The following is a 24,670-nucleotide window of genomic DNA, read 5'->3' on the forward strand; positions in this document are numbered from 1 at the left end:
ATGTGATGGATACGCGGGTTGATTCAGAGAGGCCGAGGTCAGTTGAGGAGGTTCCGATAGTGCGTGAGTTCCCGGATGTATTTCCAGAGGAGTTGTCGGGTGTGCCTCCCGTAAGGCAGGTGGAGTTCAGTATCGATTTGGTTCCGAGGGTCGCGCCTATTGCCAAGGTGCCTTATCGCCTTGCACCTCCAGAGATGCAAGAGTTATCCTCGCAGCTTCAGGAGCTGCTGGGAAAGGGATTTATTCGGCCGAGCAGCTCGCCGTGGGGAGCGCATATCCTTTTTGTCAAGAAGAAGGATTGTTCACACCGGATGTGTATTGATTACCGGGAGTTGAACAAGCTCACGGTCAAGAACCGTTACCCGTTGCCGAGGATCGATGATTTGTTCGATCAGTTGCAGGGAGCATCTTGGTTCTCCAAGATCGATTTGAGGTCTGGATATCATCAGATGAGGGTGCGAGATGAGGACATCCAGAAGACAGCATTCAGGACGCGTTCTGGGCATTACGAGTTTGTGGTGATGCCTTTCGGGCTCACCAATGCCCCGACAGTGTTCATGGATCTCATGAACCGAGTATGCAGGCCGATGTTGGATTGGTCGGTGATTGTATTCATCGATGACATTTTGGTATATTCGAGATCTAGAGAGCAGCATGAGGAGCATTTGAGGGAGATCCTTGGAGTTCTGAGATCGGAGAGGCTTTATGCCAAATTCTCCAAGTGTGATTTCTGGTTGCGAGAGGTCCAGTTCCTAGGAAATCTCGTTAACCAGAAAGGGATATTGGTCGACCCGGCCAAAGTTGAGGCAGTGATGAGTTGGGAGGTGCCGAGGTCACCCTCCGAGATCAGGAGTTTCTTAGGGTTGGCAGGTTATTATCGGAGATTTATCAGGGATTTCTCTAAGATCGCAGTGCCACTCACCAGGTTGACTCGGAAGGGTGTCACTTTTTCATGAGGCCCCGAGCAGCAGGCCTCCTTTGAGACGCTTCGCCAAAGGTTATGCGAAGCCCCGGTGTTAGCCCTCCCGGAGGGGATGGTGGACTTTGTGGTATACTGTGATGCGTCGATCTTGGGGTTAGGAGCGGTGCTGATGCAGAGAGAGCATGTGATAGCATACGCATCAAGGCAGCTGAAGCCTCATGAGACGAGGTATCCCACCCATGATCTAGAGTTGGGGGCGGTGGTGTTCACCCTCAAAATTTGGCGTCACTATCTGTATGGGGTTCGGTGTACGATATACACGGACCATAAGAGCCTGAAGTATTTGATGGATCAGCCCAACCTAAATATGCGACAGAGGAGGTGGTTGGATGTGGTCAAGGATTATGATTGTGAGATCCTGTACCATCCGGGCAAGGCTATTGTGGTAGCCGACGCCCTGAGTCGCAGGGCAGAGAGCGCCCCATTGCGGGATGTATGTTTGCGGTTGACCGTGATGGTTCCGGTGTTGGACGCCATTCGTGGAGCATAGGCTGAGGCCGTGAGATCAGAGAACCAGAAAAGAGAGCGAGTGGTTGGGTTGGTATCGGAGTTCTTTACTGATGGTCGGGGCTTATGACATTTCAGGGGCGTATATGGGTACCGTTTGTGGGAGGGACGCGTACCATTTTGATGGAAGAGGCTCATCGGTCGAAATTCTCGATCCATCCTGGGGCCACTAAGATGTATTTAGACCTGATGAGAGAGTATTGGTGGCCCTGCATGAAGAGGGATGTTGCGTGGTTTGTGGAGAGGTGCTTAACCTGCCGTAGGGTTAAGGTCGAGCACCAGAGACCGCATGGTAAGTTGCAGCCGTTGGAGGTTCTTGAATGGAAGTGGGAACAGATTACTATGGATTTTATCACCAAATTGCCAAGGAATGCTAGGGGAGTCGATGCAATTTGGGTGATTGTGGACAGGTTGACAAAGAGCGCCCACTTCCTTGCTATCAGTGAGAGTTCTTCCGCAGAGAAATTAGCAGAGATGTACGTCAGGGAAGTGGTATCTCGGCATGGAGTGCCGATCTCGATTGTTTCAGATCGGGATGTGTGTTTTACTTCCAGATTCTGGAAGAAGTTTCACGAGGAGTTGGGTACTAGGCTGCATTTTAGTACCGCATACCACCCCCAGACTGACCGACAGAGTGAGCGGACGATTCAGACGCTCGAGGACATGCTCCGGGCATGTGTGTTGGACTTCGGGGGGAGTTGGGACACGTATTTGCCCTTGGCAGAGTTTTCCTACAACAACAGCCACCATTCGAGCATTCGTATGCCGCCCTTTGAGCTGTTGTATGGGAGGAGGTGTCGGACCCCCATTTGCTGGGGAGAGGTCGGGAAGCGTGTTATGGGTAGCACAGAGATTGTGCTTCAGATGACAGAGCAGATACAGCGGGTCAGGCAGAGATTGTTGACCGCTCAGAGCCGCCAGAAGAGTTATGCGGATAGATGTCGATCCGAGCTCGAGTTCCAGGTCGGTGATTATGTTCTCCTGAAGGTATCTCCTTGGAAAGGAGTGATCCAATTCAGGAAGAGGAGCAAGCTAGGGCCCCGGTATATTGGGCCGTTCAGAGTGATCGCGAGGGTGGGCAGGGTAGCGTATCGCTTGGAGCTACATGCGGAATTGGAGCGGATTCATAATACCTTCCATGTGTCTCAGTTGAGGAAGTGTATAGTCGGCGAGTCGGTGATAGTGCCGTTAGAGGACATTCAGGTGGATGCGAGCCTAAACTACACAGAGAGACCAGTTGCGGTTGTGGATCGAAAGATCAAGGTTCTGAGGAACAAGGAGGTGCCTCTGGTACAGGTTCAGTGGCAACATCGGAAGGGATCCGAGTTGACCTGGGAGCCAGAGCGTGAGATGCGGGAGCAAAATCCGGAGCTATTTCAGGAATGAGACTTCGAGGGCGAAGTCAGATTCAAGTGGGGGAGAATTGTAACATCCGGAAATTCAGGTATTATATTTATTCTTTTTATTTTGAGTTTTGTGGAAGAACTCGGCGAGTTGGTGCGAAGACTCGCCGAGTAGAGACGCGATTTCTCACCCGGATTAATGACCGGACTCGACGAGTCACATTGGTGGACTCGGCGAGTCTGCGCTGTTTAATGAAACCCTAATTTCTCGGGTTTGGGGCCTATTTAAAGGGCCTTATGGTCGTCATTTGTGCTCACCAGTCCCCAGAGTGAAACCCTAGTGAGCTTGAGCGTTTGGAGTGAGATAAGGAGCCGTTGTTGACCTTGGAGGTGTTATCTAGCAAGGGAAAGGAAACAATAGCCAAGGGGAAACAAGAGGATCGATTTATAAATAGAACGTAAAAATATAAGGGCTATTGATGAAACTTAAACTGAAAACAATTGAAAGATAAGGGCGCACGTGAAGCCACCGCAAATCACTGGCTTCTATAATATGTATTACAAAATTGCTTGTATATTGTGCACTAGGCGTGAGATCCGTGTATTACACGGGCTGATTATATATATATATATATATATATATATATATATATATATATATATATAAAAGCTTAAATGTTAAGCATTTTTTTAAAGTACAAATTCGAAATAAATACAAAAAAACGATGAATAAATAATTGAATCTATATTAATAAAAAACTATTAACATATAATTGTTAATTTAAATTACAATACATTTCCAAATAATTATTTTTATATAGTAATATGATGCTATAAAATTTAAATGAAGCAAAGCATTTGAGGCTATAATAATAAACAAAAGAAAAGTACACTGTAATTCCTATTTGCCCCTGATTACAACAAACCTAAATAGGAACATTGTCACAAATTGGAAAGACTTCATATATAACGACTCAAAAAGAATAAAAAATAAAGTTATTCACACAATGTCAAATAATGAACTTAAAGAGTTAAAAGCAAGAATGACAGACAACTTACTTCCATTTATTTGTTTATCATAAGAACTTACTTGTACTTAAAGTATGATTCAGTAACATTTGTTTCATTTAGCAAAAAAAAATGTTTACACATAAAATTTTATACTGTTGCTTTATTGAACAAAATATGTTTTGATGCTTTAAGTAAGGATGCAATAATACACTATGGTGAGAAATCTAGATAGTGTTAACTATTAAAAACAAGAAAGACATAATATGTCAAAATGTAGCTTATATGGATCACATGTATATCAATGTATTTGCTTTCAACATCAACTTTGTAAACATGAAATAAGACCACTCAAAAAAAAGTTTAATATTATGATTTTTACACATGCTTTTCCTGCACTTTTCTCTTATTCCCAAAATACCCCTTCCTTCAAAAAAAAACCTTTCATGCTCCAGATTATTCATTTCTTCTATTAATATAACTACGCTAACATTTTTTTGGACAAATGTGCTATTGAAATCCAAACATTTCCACCATCAAACCCAAAGTATTCTAATAAACAAATATTGTATCAGGTTTCCATGGTTAATCTCCAGAAGAACATTCATTCATAATCAAGAACCTTAATATTATAGCTAGTAAATTCTATTTTTTTTCTATGCCACTGAAACGACATGATGTCTAATCCTTTGTATTAACAATTAGTTTATCTTCATATTAATAAATACTAAAAATCATATTGAAATCTATAGAAATCACTTTGTTGCAAAATGCATTAAGTCTACGTATTTATATATTAATATTATAAATGAAGTTAAACTATACCTTCGATATATGCATTGTGAGGCTTCTATGTACTCCATAACACTTGATACACACAAAGTGCTCCAAGACTTGAAGATCTAGTCACAGCCGGAACCGAAAACGATATGGAATCAATGAAACAAACCTGTTGCGAGATCAAAATAATTACTTCTTTTCTTAATATATCTCAAGGAAACATCCTTACCTGAACCATTTATTGTTGAATATTGGTTTCGTTAATCCATCTTCTCTCCCATGAACCTATTGAGGCACATATTTAGGTAGTTCATGAAAAATTACAGGCATCTTAATTTCACCACCTACTTATTGTTGAATATTACATTTAAAAATGTCTTTCTAAAATCATACGTTGATATAAAATTGCAAGAAGAATTATCAATTTCCTCAATTTTTTACATGCTTCTGTTTTTTAATGATATCCACAATCTATTTAATTCTAAGTATAAGAACCTCATCAACAGAAAAAACGTAGCAAATATGATGAAATATTAGGGGCAAAATGGTCCAATTTCGGACTAAGCAAGGAAAATTTGTATAACAGCAAGAGAACCATGATCTGGGTAAATGGGGCATCAAAGAATCATGAATTATAGTCGTATCATGAATCTCAACACCTTCCATTCTGATCATCAATTGCTGGAATAAAACATCCGGGCAACTGAAACGTTATTCCCAATAGTATAAAACATGCGATTCCGGCAACTCAAAGCTCTTGTCCACAGTAGAGCAAGTATTAGATTTTTGCAGTTATTGGTTAAAATCAATCACAATATACGCCAACTTCTCTTTCAACTGATTTGCAATAGAAAGAAACTCTATATGACCAAAAGGGTATAAATGTGGAAGTAAAAATTGAAAAATTCAACTTTCATAAAACCAACAAATCAACTGAACTGAATCAAGCACATCATATTTTTTTTAGTCTTTCAGATTACTTGAGGGATTACTATTAGTTTCTATGAATTTCACCAACTATAATTCATATTAGCAACCACATATATTTAAGGGCAGGGGCAGAGTTGTCATATATGTATGGCAAGCACATAAGAAGTTAACTTAGTGACATGATTACCACACCAATTCAACTTTTCTGTCAACAGGGACGAAACAACAAAATGGAACCAAATCAATTAATTAAAATGTCAATGACCATATTTCTTTAAGGCATGCTATCAAACACCATATATGCATTACAACATACAAAAGTATTCAAATAGTAAACTTACATCAACACGGACAAATGCAACCAAAAGATAACAAAAATACATAAACTTTGCATTTATTCAATAATAAACTGCTTTGCAAAAGAAGGTCATCATTAAATCAAAATGATTTTCTAACCTTGTGTAGATGGTGGTGTAATCAATTTTGATTATGCAGAGTAAAGGTTAGAACAACAACAAAATAGCATGACTCATATCACCGTTTGAATTCCTTTCATTCAAAAGTGTATAATTTTTGAATTTTTATCAAAGGTTAGCTGTGGATTCGAGGAATAGATAAATGATATGATGGATTTAAAAAGGAAGGAAATGTATATTTGTATAGCAATTATTATGAGAAATTTAATACAATCAATACATAACATATATAACATACGTTCAGTTCAACTGTGGTTTTCAATATTAAGAAAAAGGAAAAAAGGCAGAAATTGCCAAGTGGAAAATGATAAAATAAAAATAACCAGAAAATGTCATGTGGCATAATACATTATAAGAGGACATGTGGCAAAATCACTTTCATTTATTAGGATAGATTTAATACAATCAATACATAACATAGATAACATATGTTCAGTCAACTATGGTTTTCAATATTAAGAAAAAGGAAAAAAGGCAGAAATTGCCAAGTGGAAAATGATAAAATAAAAATAACCAGAAAACGCCATGTGGCATAATACATTATAAGAGGACATGTGACAAAATCATTTTCATTTATTATGATAAATTAGAAGATGCACTTTTAGCTACAGTACATTTCCTCACACATGAAAAGTTGGTTTTTGTTTATATTTATAATTTATGGATCTGATTGGTGATTAACCAAAGATAAATATAAGAATTAGAGATAACCATAAATCTAATCACTTTTTTGTTTAGAATAAAGACAAAATTGCAAGAATGGTCCCTGTGGTTAGGTCGAAATTGCCACTTTGGGACAAACAGGTTTCGACTAGCATTCATGGTCCAAAGGTTTTCATTTTCTTGCCACTTTGGTCCAATTTACTTTAAAATTTTTTGTAATGACGATTTTGCCCTTGGATTTTGTTTGTTCAGTTTATTTATTTATATAAATACTTTTATAATTTAAGAAAAATAAAAAAGAAAATACATATCTCTTTCTTTTTCTCTCTCTCTCTCTCACTCTCTCTCTCTCTCTCTTACGTGATTGTGTTCTTCCCCAAAATACACACATACACACACTGATGGAACTCCATTACTCCATCAACCATCTTGATGAAGCATAGGTTATTACCAAAGAAGACAAGTTCATCGTTACCAGTCGCCGCCCACAGCCACCGAATTGCCACCCACAACCACCAGTAAGGTAGTGTCACTGGAAACCACTCACAACTCCTCCCTTATGTTCTTGATTTCTTGTTGATCACCCTCTTTCACGTCACTATAAACCACCCTCTCGCGATCTCCCCATCTTTTTCCTTCATGCCTATCTCTCTTCCCTAATCAAACCTAAATTTCTATTTTGACCTAGATTTCTTCACCTTCATCTATAAAATCAAACCCCAAATTTCTATTTTGAAAGCTCTTACCTCCATGCTCTCCCTCTCGTTAAGTTCGTTGGAACAGCAAGAAACAAAGCAACAGAAGTCGATGGAGCAACCCCTGCCACCACCGACGCTACTATTATGGAACCATCGTTGTTGATTGTTGCTGTGGAACGAATCAGCAGAAGCCGCCAGATCTTTCTTCATATTCTTCATATCCTTTATATTCGGTTTCGAATTCTGCAATATTGATAATTAGGGTTTCGTGTTGTTCTATTTCAGATTCAGGTTGTTCGGGTTCAGTGTTAGTGATGGTAGGAGAAAGGACGAAAGGTGCTAGGAAGACCGACGATTTTTCTGGAGAGTGAATTTTCCTTCGAGGTAAGGTTCTGGGTTTTGAGAAGATGTTTGTAATTTTTAGAATTGATGATTTGGGTCGGTGATTGATTCATCTTTTTCTGCTTCAACTTGTAGGGTTTCTGACTTTGAGTTATTTTGTTCTTGTTCTTAGGGGAAAGGGATGAAGATGGAAGTGGGTTTTAATTTGGAGGAAAAATAGCAGAGACTATGATGTGTTTTTGATGGAGAGCTTGTTGAGGAAGATGATGGAAGAGAGGGTATGTTGGCTGTTATCTTGAGAGAGAGAGAGAGAGAGAGAGAGAGATAGAGAAATATTTTCTTTTATTTTTTTTTTATATTTTTTTAGTTATAAAATAATTAAATAACAAAGAGAAAAACAAAAAACAAATGGAAAAGGGCAAATCCGTCATTTTTAGATTTTTTAAACTGTTTTAGACCAAAACCGCAACAAAATGATAACTTTTGGACTATTGGTGCTAGTCCAAATCTGTTTGGCCCAAAGTAGCATTTTTAGACATACCACAAGGACCATTCTTGCAATTTTGTCTAGAATAAATTTATTTGACGCAATCTTTAACATTGATTGAGATGACATATAAGTCACAATGAAACAATTTAAAGCTGACTAAAAATATATAATATGTATTTTATTTGTCATTTGTATAAAACATTTTTCAAATTTTTTTTCAAAAGCTCTCTACCCATTTCGTATTTATTCTCGTTAACAATATTTATTTAACTTTTTAATATATCTCGTTAAAAACTTTTTTTTTCCGAAATAACAGAATAGTTAATCGGATTTAAAATATGTTTCTTTTATAATTTTTTTGTACAAAATCTAAAATTTCATCTGAAATATATTTTTTTATCAGAAAAAAAAAAATACTTTTAATTAACCAAATTAGTTCATATCAAGGTTCTAAATAACATTAGACGGGACTTTGTGGTAATGTTAAACATCAAACTTTTACAAGTTGTGATGAGTCACATTGTTTGTAAGACGTGACTTAAGGCGACAATTTTATATATAGTTAATATTTTTATATGTATTTTCTATTATTATTCATAAATATATACATATATATGACTTAAGACAACATGACTGATGCAAAAAAGTTTGAGTAGTAGTGTCTTTAAAAAGAATTTACAAACAAATCTAAAATAGCAGTGACACTCATATTTTAAGATGTTGCATCTAAGGCCTTCCGTTATGTATATCATGAAGGGTTTCGTGGTCTAGGTGGCCACGGCCTTGGCTCGTGCACACTAGCCCGGAACTTCGTGGTTCGTCATTCTCATGGCCCATCGTGGTCGATACCACAAATTAAAACACCCAATTCCTTATATTTTATACAATTCTTCTCTCCTTTTATTCACAGTCATACACTTGTGTTGCTTGATATTTCAAAAACAATGTCTCCCAAAAGGAAGAATTGGTCAGAAGAGAAAGAAAAGAACTTAACACTAGCATGAGTGTCGGTTTTGGAAGACCCAGATAGTCAAATATCTAGTGAGTTTGGGGTAAAAGTTGGAAACGTTTTCCATGATTAATGAGTTGTTGAAATCGTAATCTTGATGCAATATGTGTGAAGTTTCGCGATATGAGGATAAAATGTCGAGAGTTCGACGAAGTTTATAACTTTGTTATAAACAACTTACATGAAGACGATATCGATTCGGTTGCTATGACCATGCATCAATATGAAGACATTAATCACAGACCGTTTACACACTTCAAAGCTTTGCTAAAATTTATGGATTCCCCAAAATGGAATAATTAAAAAAATGGAGTTTGGAGACTAATTTAAGTTGTTTGTGTTTGCATTTTTATGTTTTTTCTAATTTCTATTTTATTTTAGTTGCTATTTTAAAATTATGTAATGATTTTTAATCGAATAAAAAGCTATTTTAAAAAAATATGTTTTTATTGTATTTGTATTTTTATATATTTTTTAATTAAATTTAATTTAAAAAATGAGGTGGAGTGGTGTGGTAGTGGTAGGTATCATATGATGTAGTGATAAAGATGTTGTGATGATGTGGCACACACCACTATAGTTATTAGTGGTGGATATAGCGGATGCCCAAATAGAAAAAAATACACTAAGGACCGAAATCGAAGTGTTGGCCTAGGACCGCACAACATAAATCCGCTAATGGCTTGACGTCAACTACAAACCTTGGAGTAATAGCTTGTCATGACAGACTTTTTACAACTTTGGTCCGTACTAACTCATCTCGAACAAAAATGTCTTTTTTATAAAACACAAATCACCTGATTATTTCGACTAGACCTTTTAATCTTGATGTTTATTTTTGTGAGAAAATTACAAAAATAGTCTAATCCCTTAATTACTTAGTGGAAAATAGCAAAAAAAAAAAAAAAAAAAAAACTCAAATTACAAAAATAACAATCAAAATCGCAGATGGACTCAATCCATCTGCGATTTTACTTGTCCATCTGCGAACGTACAAGTCGTTAAAACATATTTGTGCTTTGGCGACTTGTACATTCGCAGATAGACTCAGTCCATCTATGATTTTGTGTCCATCTGTAATTTCCCCTTTTTTCAAGGGTTTAAAAAACGTAATTTTTTTTTTCTTTCATTTTTCAAACTTTTTTTTTGGAGAACTCTTTCTCTCTAGGGGCACTATAGACGATTTCAATTTTCAAATATTTTTCAAAGTTTTTGTTGGAAAATTCATTTTATTAAAGATGTTTTATAAACAAATATTCCAAAGAAATAAGAATTAAATTGAGGGTTAATGTCATAAAAACCCTCAAGTTTTCAGGGTTTTGTCGGTTTTGCCAAAAGTTGAATTTCATGTCCATTTTTACCCTAACATTTTCCAAAAAATGTTCGGTTCTACCCTTTTACCGGTGATAACAGGTTACCATTATATTAACTTCATAAAAAAACCCTTAAGTTTACAGTTTTTTTTTACGTTTTTACCCTTAAATTTATAATTTTTTTTTTACACTTTCATCCTATGTATTTTTTTTTTCATATTATACGTATTCAAGTAGAAAACTCATATGAATATGTATATTATGAAAAAAATATACTTAGGATGAAAGTGTAAAAAAAAAAATTATAAACTTAAGGGAAAAAACACAAAAAATTGATAAACCTAAGGGTTTTTTGCGAATTTAATACAATGGTAACCTAGAAAACCTATAATCACTGGTAAAAGGGTAAAAACGAACATTTTTCGAAAATGTTTGGGTAAAAATGGACATAAATTTCAACTTTGGGCAAAACCGACAAAACCCTGAAAACTTGATGGTTTTTATGACATTAACCCTTAAATTGATAATTTTTTGTAAAACTTTATATATAATAAGGTTGTTTCGTAGTTAAACTCTATCAATTTTGTAGTCAAAATTTAAAAAAAATTAAAAAAATGCAAAATCACAGGTGGGATGAGAGGAAATCGCAGTGCGATATCAATCAATGATTGCAGTATTTATACAGAAAAAAATCAAAAAAATTAAAAAAAAAAATCACCTGCGAACGTATAAGTCGCTAAAACACAACTGCGTTTTAGCGACTTTTCGCAGATGGACTTAATCCATTTGCGATTTTCATGACTATATTTATAATTTGAGTTTTTTTTGGCTATTTTTCACAAAATAATTAAGAAATTTGGTTATATTTTTAATTTTCTCTATTTTTGTCAATATGCCAATAATTTAAAAGTTAGTTTAGGGTTTAAATCCAACAAATGTTCCAACCGTTGCTTGTTAGTAATTTAGTAATTATTTGGTTAAACATGGGCATATCGATTTCCTCTTCTTCCTTGTTTCCCCTAATTTTATTGCAAAACCCTAACTGATAAATTCCACCGAAATTGAATTCGGTCATCTTGTTTTGTATGAAATTGACGTTACAGTTATTCTCATCTCTTGTTGTATGAACCTGAATTTACAATTGTGAATGTGCTGTGACTGAAAAGCTTTGGATTTGAATTTTGAAAAGATGGATGCACATTCGTCTCACTTGACGGCACCACTCCGATCGCGTAGCTCACAGACTCCGTCACCGTCACACTCGGCCTCCGCCTCCGCAACCTCTTCAATCCATAAACGGAAGCTTAGCGCTGCGGAAGACCACGCACCTCCTTTCCCTTCGTCCTTCTCCGATACTCGCGATGGCGCGCTTACCTCCAATGACGATCTCGAGAGCATCAGTGCCCGTGGTGGCGCTGATTCCGACGATTCTGAAGAATTTGAGGACGTCGTTGATGATGACGAGGAAGAATACGATGATTCTTCGATGAGGAACTTCACTGCCACCCGTTTGGAGAATAATGTGGGGCCCACCGGGCGAAACACGAAGCTGAAGACGGAGAACACTGTGAAGGTTGAGCCTTCAGAAGTAGGGAAAGACGGTGGTCCTGGAGCGGCTGGATCAGCAGCTGCCTCAACTCCAGCTGCCGTTCCTGGGATTGTGGTTAAGGAGGACACAGTCAAAAGTATATTTACGGAGAATTTGCAGACCAGCGGAGCTTATTGCGCTAGAGAAGAGAGTTTAAAAAAAGAGGTAATCTAATTCCTAAAATTCTAATATCTATCTATATAATGGCGTCGTATCATGAACTTTGCTATCTATTTATCGTACTAGCTTTAGAATTAGTGAAGCAAGTTATTGATATATATTATATACAGGAGGAAGCTGGAAAACTCAAGTTTGTTTGTGTATCAAATGACAATATTGATGAACATATGATTTGGTATGCATTTCTCCCTCTTCACTTCTTTTTTCTCCATGTATAAAGTGCAAATTTCTGTAATATAGCTATATCAACCTCCGGAAGGGCCATGAAGCTTGTTCATAATTACATTAGAGTATGAATATGATGCATATAATAGTGGAAGATTGAGAAATGAATATTGTTTCTATCTGTGTTTTTTGGCAGGTTAATTGGACTGAAGAATATATTTGCAAGGCAACTACCTAACATGCCTAAGGAATACATTGTTCGTCTTGTGATGGATAGGTTGCTTATGCTTTTAATCTCATTTCTGCTAATATTTAGACTATGGAAGTACCCTAAAAGATAATCAAAATTTTACCCAATGCAGAGGCCACAAATCTGTAATGGTTATCAGGCGCAATACAGTTGTTGGTGGCATTACATATCGCCCTTATGTCAGGTAGATATGTTACATATCTCAAATGGTTTACTTTCATTCACTATTTGGAAGAAGAAGAAGAAGAATTAGTTTCTGAAAAGAGATTTTGTTTGCTTATTAATAAATAATATGTGACATGTTAGCCAAAAGTTTGGGGAGATAGCTTTTTGTGCAATCACATCAGATGAACAAGTAAAGGGTTATGGTACAAGACTGATGAATCATCTAAAGCAACATGCTCGAGATATGGATGGGCTTACTCATTTTCTCACATATGCAGACAACAATGCTGTTGGTTATTTTAATAAACAGGTTAAGCATCTTTTACCTGTTTTTGACATCATTTAGTGTAAATAATTAAATCACTTTCTTATCCGTTTGTGTAGGGGTTCACAAAAGATATTTTTTTGGAGAAAGAAAGGTGGCATGGGTATATAAAAGATTATGATGGAGGGATACTTATGGAATGTAAAATTGATCCAAAGCTTCCATACACTGATTTATCAACCATGATTCATCATCAGAGGCAGGTAAGACTTACTTCCTTCCCATTTACTACAATTATGTTTTTTGAAAATAAAAAATAAAAATTGGTTGCATTTTGTCTTTCAGGCAATTGATGAGAAAATTAGAGAGCTCTCAAATTGTCACATTGTCTACCCTGGTATTGATTTCCAAAAGGTACACATCAATTATCATGCAGATATTCAAATTTAATTACCCTTGATTTGTTACCTTTTTTTTCCCAGAAAGAAGCGGGAGTTCCAAAAAGGATATTTAAACTTGAAGATATTCTTGGTTTGAGTAAGTCCAAAATATATAGTAATGTTTTATTTTTATTTTTAAGAGTTGTAACTGAAGTTAAAATAAATAACAGGGGAAGCTGGGTGGACACCTGATCAGTGGGGACATTCTCGTTTCAAAATTGTGAATGCTTCTCCAGATGGCACCTCAAATCAAAAGTTGACCGGTTTCATGCGTTCCATTCTAAAGGCAACTTCTCAAAACTCAAAACCCATCCCCTCTCAAATTACCATTTTGCCCCTTGTCTGACCAAGCAAATTTAAATTTATTGTGAATAGGCAATGCATGACCATGTTGACTCATGGCCTTTTAAGGAGCCTGTTGATGTTCGCGATGTTCCAGATTATTACGACATCATCAGAGACCCAATGGGTAAATTAATTAATGCTATTTCGGTCTTTTTTAAATTTAACAGCTTTCTTTTGTATAAAAAAATATGAAAATGTTTATATTTTTGTAATAAGTTTTTTGATTTTATAGATCTTAAAACGATGACGAGGCGGGTGGAGTCGGAACAGTATTATGTAACGCTTGAGATGTTTCTTGCTGATGCAAGGAGGATGTTTGCCAATGCGAGAACATATAATTCCCCTGAAACGATTTACTTCAAATGTTCCACCAGGTATTCATTTCTTGAAGATAGGGGTAGTTACGTAATTTTTACATTTATCTCAATAACCACACCTTTCTTTAATTAATTCTTATGCAGGCTAGAAGCGTTCTTCTCGAGTAGAGTTCAATCGGGTTTGCAATCGTTTGTGAAAATTCAACAATAAGAAATGGGAACCGGTACAGATACAATGTTGTTTAGTTGTTATGTTTATGTTATCTTGCAATTTAATTGCTTCAAAATGGTCCTGTCAGACTGGACAGGCATAAAAAATCGGCTTTGGACCGGACCGGTTTTTTAATAAACTGGGTTTTGTTGGAATGAGTTTTCTACTATTTACATTTGTCGGTTTTTTAATTAATAATTTTGTTATAAGTTTAAAAAAAAAAATGAGTTATGTCAACTGATAGAACCACAAACGTATACATTAAATTTCCGTTGGATCAAACGTGATGTTGATGCCGCAATATAACAGAAGCTATAAAGAAAACTATTTTCACCAAAGTTTCATTTTGAATCTTTAGACCAAGGGAACGTATAACTACAGAAAACAGTATAGTAGCTCGGCTGCTTGGGTAAGGAGTTTGAATGAATAAACTTTTAATACCATCAACACTATTTTATATTTTTATTCAAGAGCTAAAGCCACTTCCGGGTTTAAAGATACCATGACATATGTCTGTCATGGGCCGGCAAGGTTTTTTTAGTCATTCAGAGTTTATAATTCATTTTTTTATTCTCAGACTTCAAAGTATGATAATAGTATAGGCTGTTGTGTTTTCAACGGACTCCACTTTTCGAGCATCCACCATCCACCATAATATAGCTTATTTGTTAGATGATAATAAACACCAACTCATCAATGCATAAAGTAGCGGGCCATATCGACATAACTAACTCTCTATCCCATTATAAAACCGGGCCAAACAACAACAAGTGCATGAACATTGTCCGGAATCCGGCGAAGTCGGCAAAAGTATCCCGTCCAATTCCAGTGGAGGATTTTGCGCCATCCACGATTACCAGCAAAAAACATACATGATAGGGCCACATAGATTGTACAACATGACATAAATTGTCTCCTTCATCAACAATTCAACACTATAAATACCTCATCCACATGAAGTATCAACAATTAATATTTAATTCTAAATTCCCTCTAAAACTTTCATACACTCTTGAGTTATACCCCTAACTTGGGTGAAGGCATTCACCCACTTGATACCTTTCCCTCCGGGACTTGGTTGTGTCATTGACATCATCTGTAGGACCTGACAATTAACAACCCATAGCTCTAGTCGCAATACCAACTCAACCCTTGTGAAGTTTAACAATATATTTACAAAAATGCCAAAACAATGTCAATTCACCACACTCTTTCCATGCAAGAACACATAAATCCAAGTCATCGACTCCATATAGACGTTGATGGTGTCTGATGTAAGACATGCATTGATTGGTGGATTACACTTCGATGATGAAGACCTAATCCCAACACATTGTTAGGGAGTCGAACCTCTCCTCATTCAACCTCGGATTGGAAAAGCTACTATCCACCGAGTATACGTAGATGGAGGAAGTGTAGTGGACATAATATTCGAGACGTGATTCAAAAAACTACTTAGCTCATGGAAAGACAACTTAGACTAGTTAACACTTTAAGTAGTTGAGTTTGTAGGAAATAGTCAATGGCCTTTGAGAAAAACCATTTGGCCATTTACACCCGAAAACAATGTTGGTCTAGGGAAAAGACAAGTCTTACTAAACATCGTTGCAGTTAGATATATGTTCCCTTACAATATCATCTTAGGCTGCCCGCTAATGCTCAAATTTGGAGCCATAGCTTCTACGTTACACGATCACTCAAATTTCAAACGACAGAAAGAATTGCAACTACAACCAGTTCATCACCAAAAGTACACCACTATGATCAAGTCATGACATCATGAAAAATCACAAGTAGCAACAAACGACGCCAAAATGTAGGAATCATGTGAAAAAGAAGCCACCTACCCAACACTCGAGAAAATTTAAGAAAGTTACAAAGGAGAATAGGAGATATCATGATGTCTTCACTGGGGAACCATCCGGAAAAGAACCCATCTCAAACCATCCATCTCGAACCATACTAGGCAGATACCAATACATCTTCGCTTAGGAACTATCTGATATGGTGGGGATCTCATGAGAAATTACCAAACACAACCTAAATTTTAACACATCCACAATCATAATAAGACAAAACAAAAGAGGTCACATCGAAAATAAAAATGAAGTCATCAAATCCTAAGTCAACAAGCATTTTAAAGAATGAATCCTACCACAAGCAACATTCCCAAAACGGATTTCAAACCCAATAAGTGTAAATAAGCACAACGTAACCACACACATATGCATCGACATCGACTACTACCCTTTACCATGAATTGACCAAATACCTGATTCCCTATATGGATTTCGGTGGAAAATTTTCCTAGATGCATACAAAGGATACCACTAAATACAAATAAAAAGGAAGATGAATAAAACACAACATTCTACACTAAACATGGTACATTTTAAGTTCCTTAAAACTCTGTGTAACCCCTTACCTATCTCAAAATGTTATCTAAGCACGTCATCCCCTTTAACTTCAGATTTCTTTTCCTCATATTCATCTATCATGAGGTTCGACTCACCAACCCAAAGGCCCACATGCATCATCTCTCTTAACTTTTCCATCCCTCGTTTACACTCTATGCAAACCCTTTCTAAAATTTAGCATCCACGAACCGATACAAACACTTAATCTCCTCACCTAACGGTCTTACCTTAATGCTATTGATGATCTAAATTGGTTTACCACCGTGAAATATGAAAACATTATACTTATTATGGTACATGTGGACTTTTTATCAGAGGTGAATATAATTCACTCTATGTGACATTTTTAAATAGATCTAACATTGATTAATCTTTTGCTTGTTATAAAGCCTATCTTGTAGCTAACGGAAAAGGTTAATAACCATGTATTATTTGTCACAATATTTTTAGCCCAGTTTAAAACATGTTATTATCTGTATAATTTTCATCATTGTTGTTTCTTTCCATTTGGGTGTTCACCAATTAGATGTCAAAAATAAATTTAAATGAATCTTAATGAGATGGTTTACATGCACCAATCATGCATTTTTATTGATCGAACAAAACTTGACTTTGTTTGTAACTCGACTTCCTTTTTTTGTCTCATGCATACGTCCTTATATGGCCCTAAGCAACCTCTTCGGGCTTGGTTCCCTCAGTTTTCCAGTTAAATCTCATGCATTGCTTTTAGTCCCAACAGGTGCCACACTTTACTATTTATATGAGCACATGCAAATCATTTGCCTTTTTTCTTCTATATGTTAATGATAGTGTTCTTACGACATCCTTTCCAAATATTTCTCATATTATCATTTAGTCTATGAGTGATGAGTTTTTCATGATAAATCTCAATACTCTCATCTACTTTTACTTTATAGGAACCTCAGCTTCTCACTCAACATGCATGTTGTTCTATCTCAGAATCAGTATGTCATTGACATCCTTGATTGTGCTTTCATGTAGTGGTGGACCCATAATTAAATGTTAGGGGCAGCATATGTAAATTTTAGAGGTAGCATGCTGAGAAAATTTCACTACGCCGATAATTCTCAAAACATTTCCACTTTTACCCAAAAACTTGAGGAGTAGCACGGGTTACCCCAGGCTCCCACTAAGGTTTGCCATTGCTTTCATGAGAAACTGCAAATCAGCATCGATACTAGTCGACACTCACACCAATCATGGGCCCAATGGACCTTTTATTCACGATGGAAGGTTGTATCACAACCTTGTTAGGGCTCTTTACTACTTGACCTTTACCCGATCAAATCTCTAGTATGTAGTCCAACATCTACTTGTTTATGCATAACCTGTATGAACACTTTTTAAGGAACTTAAACATGTCTTACGATACCTTCATGACACTTTAACCTTGGTATAAAGATTTTTCCTTCCCTAACAAAGAAGTTTTACTCCTACTTGGATGCTAACTAAGGGGTTACCCCACCACATGACACTCCACATCTGGTTATGTAACGCCCGCAGATCCGGACTAGTCAATTTAAAGGCAATAAGTGTCGAAAATCAATTTTCGTCAAAAGATTATTTAGAATAAATAATCTTAACCAAGTTGTAGAATATTTCTCAAGGTTTCCATACATATAAAGAACGCCGAAATCCGAGTTATAATGAAGAAGTTATGACCCGTCGAAGTTTACGGCAAAACCGGCACGGCACGGGGAAGTGTAAATAGTAAATTTATGATCGATCGAGCTTTAGCCTTAGTGATCTAAACAAAATTCGTAGAATACATTAAAATGAGAGCGTCTATAAAAAGAACGTCCAAATCTGACTTCGTATGAGGAAGTTATGATTTTTCGAAGTTTCGGTTTAGCAGTGTACAACCCGAAGTTCGAATATTAGATCGAGCGGTTTTTAGCCGACACAACCTAAACGAGAATCAAAGATCTCGTTATTAGTAGCATAACGATAAAAAGACAGACGAAAACGGATGTCGGATAAAGAAGTTATGAATTTTTAACGGATCAATCCTGTCCCGGCCTGTTAAAAATATAAATTTTAAAATGAAGTCAAAATTAGCCGACGGAGTCTAAACGAAAGTTGTAGAGTACGTTCCCGCCTACGTGTGGATATAAAGAACATCGAAAACGAAGCTCGTGCGCGAAAGTTACGATTTTTTAAACATTTCACTCGAAATTGCGAAGTCTGATGAGAAGTTGATGACGTGGCAACATCCGGGCCGTCGCTTGCTGATCACGGCTCAGCCTTCGGATTCGGACACCTGGCTTGCAAAGCGCAGCGCGTACCATAAGAATGCAGCGTGTCCGAGGAACGCCTCGCGTCCGAAGGGAACGCTGCGCGTACTCATTCTGCGGTCCGAGGAGGTCCACGTCGCACCACCGAGGCTTCGCCATCTGTCCGTCTTATCCAAAGCTACGCCCCGCGTAGCTTCTGAACGCCCAGCGTTCCGAGAGGAGTCGCAGGCTATAAAAGGGGGCGAGGGTTTCCGGATTTTTTACACCAATTTTCATTCTCTCTCTAGTTTCTTTTTCTCTCTAAGTGCCCTAAGCCTCCCTAAAACACTAGGTAAAACCCCTAGCACCCGAAGGAAGCCTTGAGGCTCCCGAAGTACCGAGAAAAAGGGTCTTTCGATTTCAAAATGCTGCTCCAAGCGAAACCCGATTTTCGATAAAACCCTCTGTAAGTGAGCTACGTCTACGCTATTTTTAATATAGCTTCTAATTAATTATAGTAACATTATTAGGACCTTAAAATAATTATTTGGGCTATTATTATGAGTTATATAGTGTTGTTTGTGACATCCCCAAAATCACGGCCAAAAAAGACCGGTTTCATTTATGCTTTTAAAATAATTTCAGAGTAAATCCATTGATTTAAAAGAGTTGCGGAATTTGTTCCAAAACAAAATATGATAAAATAAAGTTTATCAAAGCAATTCATCAAGAGATGCATTTTCATTATATAACAATATTCGGGATGTCATGTTCCGATACAGACCAAAAAGCATTCATCCATCTTATGCCCTCGCGCCACTTCCTGTAATACAAATAAGACTGAGTGGGTCAGGCTTGGGAGCCTGGTGAGCATATAGGGTTTTCAACCCACAATAAATAATTATATTCAATTTCACCAACCAACAATAACCCGATTACTCATTCCTGTTATCTTCACTTTACATCCCTAAAACAACATCTATCTCAAGGGACCTAATCTAGGATTTTCATCGGGACGGACATTACTGCAAGGGGTTTCCTCAGCAATAGGTGTCCTAAAGGCAACCATGAGGGGATAGAGTACACCGGTGAACACATCGTTCACAACACCTACAAGTTATGAACCTGTTAGCGTTCCACATGACTGTCTAGAAAGAGTCTGTGGTCGTCATCCATACTTTGCTAGATGACTAGGTCAACATCAACAACATCGAGGCCTCTCATCAGTTTATCACACATCAACTATCTACCCAAGTTCTACCCAACATTTTGTAGATAACAATATACATATGCAACTTAAAAACTGATAAGACATTCATTCAATACTCATTCCAAATATACAAATTCATTCCAAGTAACAGATAATATATATCTATATACTCATAACACGTATTCACTCGGAGATACTTTATATCTTTGTGTTAGAAGAAAAGGAATATACACTCACTTGATCAGAAGATAATCGGACAACACTACGGCTTGCAGAAGTAGTATTCTTCGGTAGATCTGGAAGATCTTCACACACCGGGCTTCTCGCAGGCAGAGCTTCGGCTCGGAAACTCTTTTCTTCTCGGGATCTTCGGGCTTCGGGACTCGCTTCGGGTATCGGGATGATACCGGGGCTTCGGGGGGTTAGAACAGGGCATAGAGAGGGTATCGGGAGTGGGAGAGTAAGAGAGGAGCAACCTAAATCGGCTGACCCTTGATTTCTATTTATAGGGTGAGTTTTCTGGGTTCACGTCGTGAGTTTCTAATGCTCACGTCGTGAGGCTTGATCGTCACTGCATGCGTCACTCGTCCTGCCAGCTCCGGAAGGGTCAAATCTCTGAATTCACGTCGTGAACACAATGTTCGCGTCGTGAACTCTGACACAGTACCGGGTTTCGTGCCCCGAACTTCACAAATTCATATCTTTTGCATACGAGCTCCGTTTTCGACGTTCTTTATATGCACACGTAGGTAAAAACAAGATATACAACTTTCGTTTAGACTCCGTCGGCTAATTTTGACTTTATTTTTATTATATTATTTTTATATTATTTTTAGTAGGCCGGGACAGGAAAACTCTGTTAGAAAATCATAACTCCTTCGTCCGACGTCCGTTTTCGTCTGTCTTTCCCTCGTTGCACTACTATTGATGAGATCTTCAATTATCATTTAGAAAGTTTTGGCTAAATATCGCTCGATCTCATATTCGAACTTCAGGCTGTCTACTACTAAGTTGAAACTTTGAAAAATCATAACTTCCTCATACGAAGTCAGATTTGGGCGTTCTTTTTATGTACGCTCTCGGTTTAATGTATTCTACGACTTTCGTTTAGATTACTAAGGCTAGATATCTCTCTATCTTAAGTTTGTATTTTACGTCATTCAGTGTCGTGTCGGTTCTGTCGCGAAACTTCGACAGATCATAACTTCTTCGTTATAACTCGGATTTCAGCATTCTTTATATATTCGGAAACCTCGTCACGACCACTACCACATCCTTCATAGATATCGGGATTATCTAACATTTCATTTTGACGCTTATTTTTATCCTTAATTCATTTGAGTCACACAACTTAGCACAAAACACATAATACTCAAATAATACATCTTTATTATTTCAAGACGCATTACAAAGATTAACCTAGACTATTACATCGCTATTAATGAAAAGCCCAGAAACACAGGCGTTACATTGTTTAACGCTTATATAATAATAATAACAGCTAGACTATTAAATTAGTCTCGGTAAATACTGAACTAAACCCTAATGGTAATGATACTAGGTTTTGTCGAGGGAAATTGTTTTAAGAGTAACGAAGTGCTGTCCGAGTACCAAGTCACCACCGTATCAAGTGAGTGCATAGTTACTTTCATCTTACACATAGATATGAAGTATTTTATATAAATTACGTGCTATGTGTGCATATTATCTGAATACTTGCTATCTATGTTGGATGAACGATTTTATACATGTTTTAAATGATTTAAACTGTATATGTATTTTATATCCACGATAATGTTGGGGTAAAACATGGGTAGATGTAATAGATGGAGTATGAGTTGGATGATGAGTTGAGAGGTGAAATAGACCGTGAGGTGAGGGTGAAAGGTGGACGATGTGAGAAGCCTTTTTTCCCAAATGATGGCTTCGTCATTCAACAGAGTATGGATGACAACCACAGACTATTCTAGACAGTCCAGTGGAACACTAGCAGGCTCGCAACCTGTAGGTGTTGTCAACGATGTGTTCACCCCGTGTACTCTAAACCTTGGTGACCATGCAGACTTGGTGCCTAAACCCTGGTGATCATGCAGAGTTGATGCCTAAACCTTGGTGATCATGCAGACTTGATGCCTAAACCCGGGCGACTATGCAGACTTAGTGCCCGTTGTGTAAATCGTGGCAACGATGGACTTCGTGCCGATTCCTTAGGATGATCCTTAGGATGATCCTTAGGAATGAATGAACGAGGAATAGCTGATTCTTAGGGTAGATCCTTAAGACTAAAGAAGATAATGGGGATGGGTAATTGGGTTGATTGTTTGATTGTTTAAACATAATAATTATATTATTGTGGGTTGAAAACCCTATGTACTCACCAGGTTTCCCAACCTGACCCACTCAGTTTATTTATATCACAAGTGTCGGTATGAAGTGACATTACACTGAGAGATTAAGGAGATATAGATCACTAGTGTAAATGAATGTAAGTTCTGTTTATGTTTATGTTTCTGTATTGACGATGACATCCCAAATGTTTTAAAGTGAATAAAATACGTTTCTTCGAAAATGCTTTGATAACGTATTTATCGTGTTTTTCTGGGAATAAATTCCGCAACATATTTATTAAAAGAGGTACTCGGATTTTTATAAAGCATAAACAAAATCGGTATTTTTTGGCCATGAAAATGAGGATGTCACAGGTTACCATGTATATTTCGGTGATAACATCCTCTCATGGTCTTTTAAACGGAAACCCACTATATCTTGCTCTAGTGTCGAAGTTGAGTATCATGTCGTTGCTAACATAGTTACTGAAACTTGTTGGCTAAGAAATTATTTCCAGACTTTCTCTTTCTAATTTTTAAACTTAAAAGTGGATATGGTGACAATATGACAATTTTAGCATCATATACTTTTTGTCAAATCATATTTAACACGAGTGTATGTGATGCGGCGTGAAAACAAAACAAAGATAAAAAAAAAGATTAACATATTGATTCTTACAGAATACCTAGAAAAATCTCTACCAAACCACGTTGATTATAAGAATACCGTGGAATTGGGCTTCAAAATCCGGTTCAACACACACGAAAATTTAGGTGGAAAATGAAATTCTTATTATGCAAATGAGAGATTATTTGCAAATACAACTATGAGCTCCGTTTTTAGGTTTAGGAAGTTAACTCATGGAAAGACTAAAAGTCTAAGCAATTAAAGAACAATTAAACACCCGTTATTAAACTATTAACGATCCATTATTGAACTATCATTATTAAACTATTAAATACCCATTAAGTGACCATTTCACGTTAAGCCCTTTTTGTCACTCGATCATGACACTTGAGAAACATAAGGTCACGATCCTCCAAGTTTGGACCTTGCATCACTCTCCCCCTCTTAAAAACGACTTGTCATCGAGTCTTCGTCTCTAACCTCAAGTCTTCATCTCTAATTCCTCTTACCCATGGATTCCAAAGGGCAAACAATTTCTGAACTTTAAAACAAACATGAATATACCAAACGGGAAAACAATCTTGACCAAAGATGTTTCCGATATACTCTTTTATTGCTTCAATTATGATTTCTTGGGTAGCCTTTGGAAGAATATCATATTTATAATGAATGTGAAAACCTGAAAACACTTTGTGGACATTATAGTCATTATAGTCATTTCTTGCGTAGCCTTAGCCAAAGATGTTTCCGATACTCTTTTGGTGATGGTATTTGATTTTGAAGACCAACTTCTTCTTCATACATTTCGCCTTCATCTTCAGTGTCGTAGATGGGTTCCGTATCATAAACGGAATTGGTATGACCAAAACGACCACTCTCATCTTCATCCACCATGTCCCAAAACAGTGGGGAAGATTTAGACAAACTGGAGAGGTATACGTCTAATCCTATGAATTCGGGTTTCTCGCTCATTGGAGACATTTTGAACCAGGAATTCGGCTTTGATACTAACTGATGTAGCGTGAAAAGAATGTTGATTCTTACAGAATACCCAGGAAAATCTCTACCAAACCACGTTGATGATTCTAAAGATACCGTGGAATTGGGCTTCAAAATTCGGTTCAACACACACGAAAAATCGAGAGGAAAATGAAATTCTTATTATTCAAATGAGAGATGATTTGAAAATACAACTTTGAGCTCTATTTATAGGTCTAGCCCAACGGTATCAAATGAGATATGATTCTTATTAACCAAAGGGTTAGTCCAACGGTGTCAGGTGGTGCTCTCCCTCCTTAAGGTCGAAGGTTCAAGTCATGTTTAATTTGAACATACGTAGAATTAGATGTTAGGTTAGGAGTAGTTTAGATTTGTAGATTTGTCGTTT

General features: G+C 37.0%; 1 protein-coding gene across 1 annotated transcript; it reads left to right on the plus strand.

Annotated features, from left to right (window-relative positions):
* Window positions 1–11,509: 11,509 nt before the first annotated feature.
* On the plus strand, window positions 11,510–14,622 carry HAG1 (histone acetyltransferase of the GNAT family 1). Its single transcript, XM_079020656.1, has 12 exons — window positions 11,510–12,294; window positions 12,420–12,484; window positions 12,671–12,751; window positions 12,837–12,908; window positions 13,031–13,199; window positions 13,274–13,417; window positions 13,500–13,568; window positions 13,637–13,691; window positions 13,765–13,880; window positions 13,970–14,063; window positions 14,172–14,313; window positions 14,401–14,622. Exons 1-12 carry the CDS (start codon window positions 11,731–11,733, stop codon window positions 14,465–14,467), a joined length of 1,638 nt encoding a protein of 545 aa, XP_078876782.1. The 5' UTR covers window positions 11,510–11,730; the 3' UTR covers window positions 14,468–14,622.
* The last annotated feature ends 10,048 nt before the right edge of the window (window positions 14,623–24,670 follow it).

The sequence above is a fragment of the Lactuca serriola genome, chromosome 9 (assembly GCF_051521515.1).
Source record: "Lactuca serriola cultivar US96UC23 chromosome 9, Lser_US96UC23_V15, whole genome shotgun sequence".
NCBI lineage: Eukaryota > Viridiplantae > Streptophyta > Magnoliopsida > Asterales > Asteraceae > Lactuca > Lactuca serriola.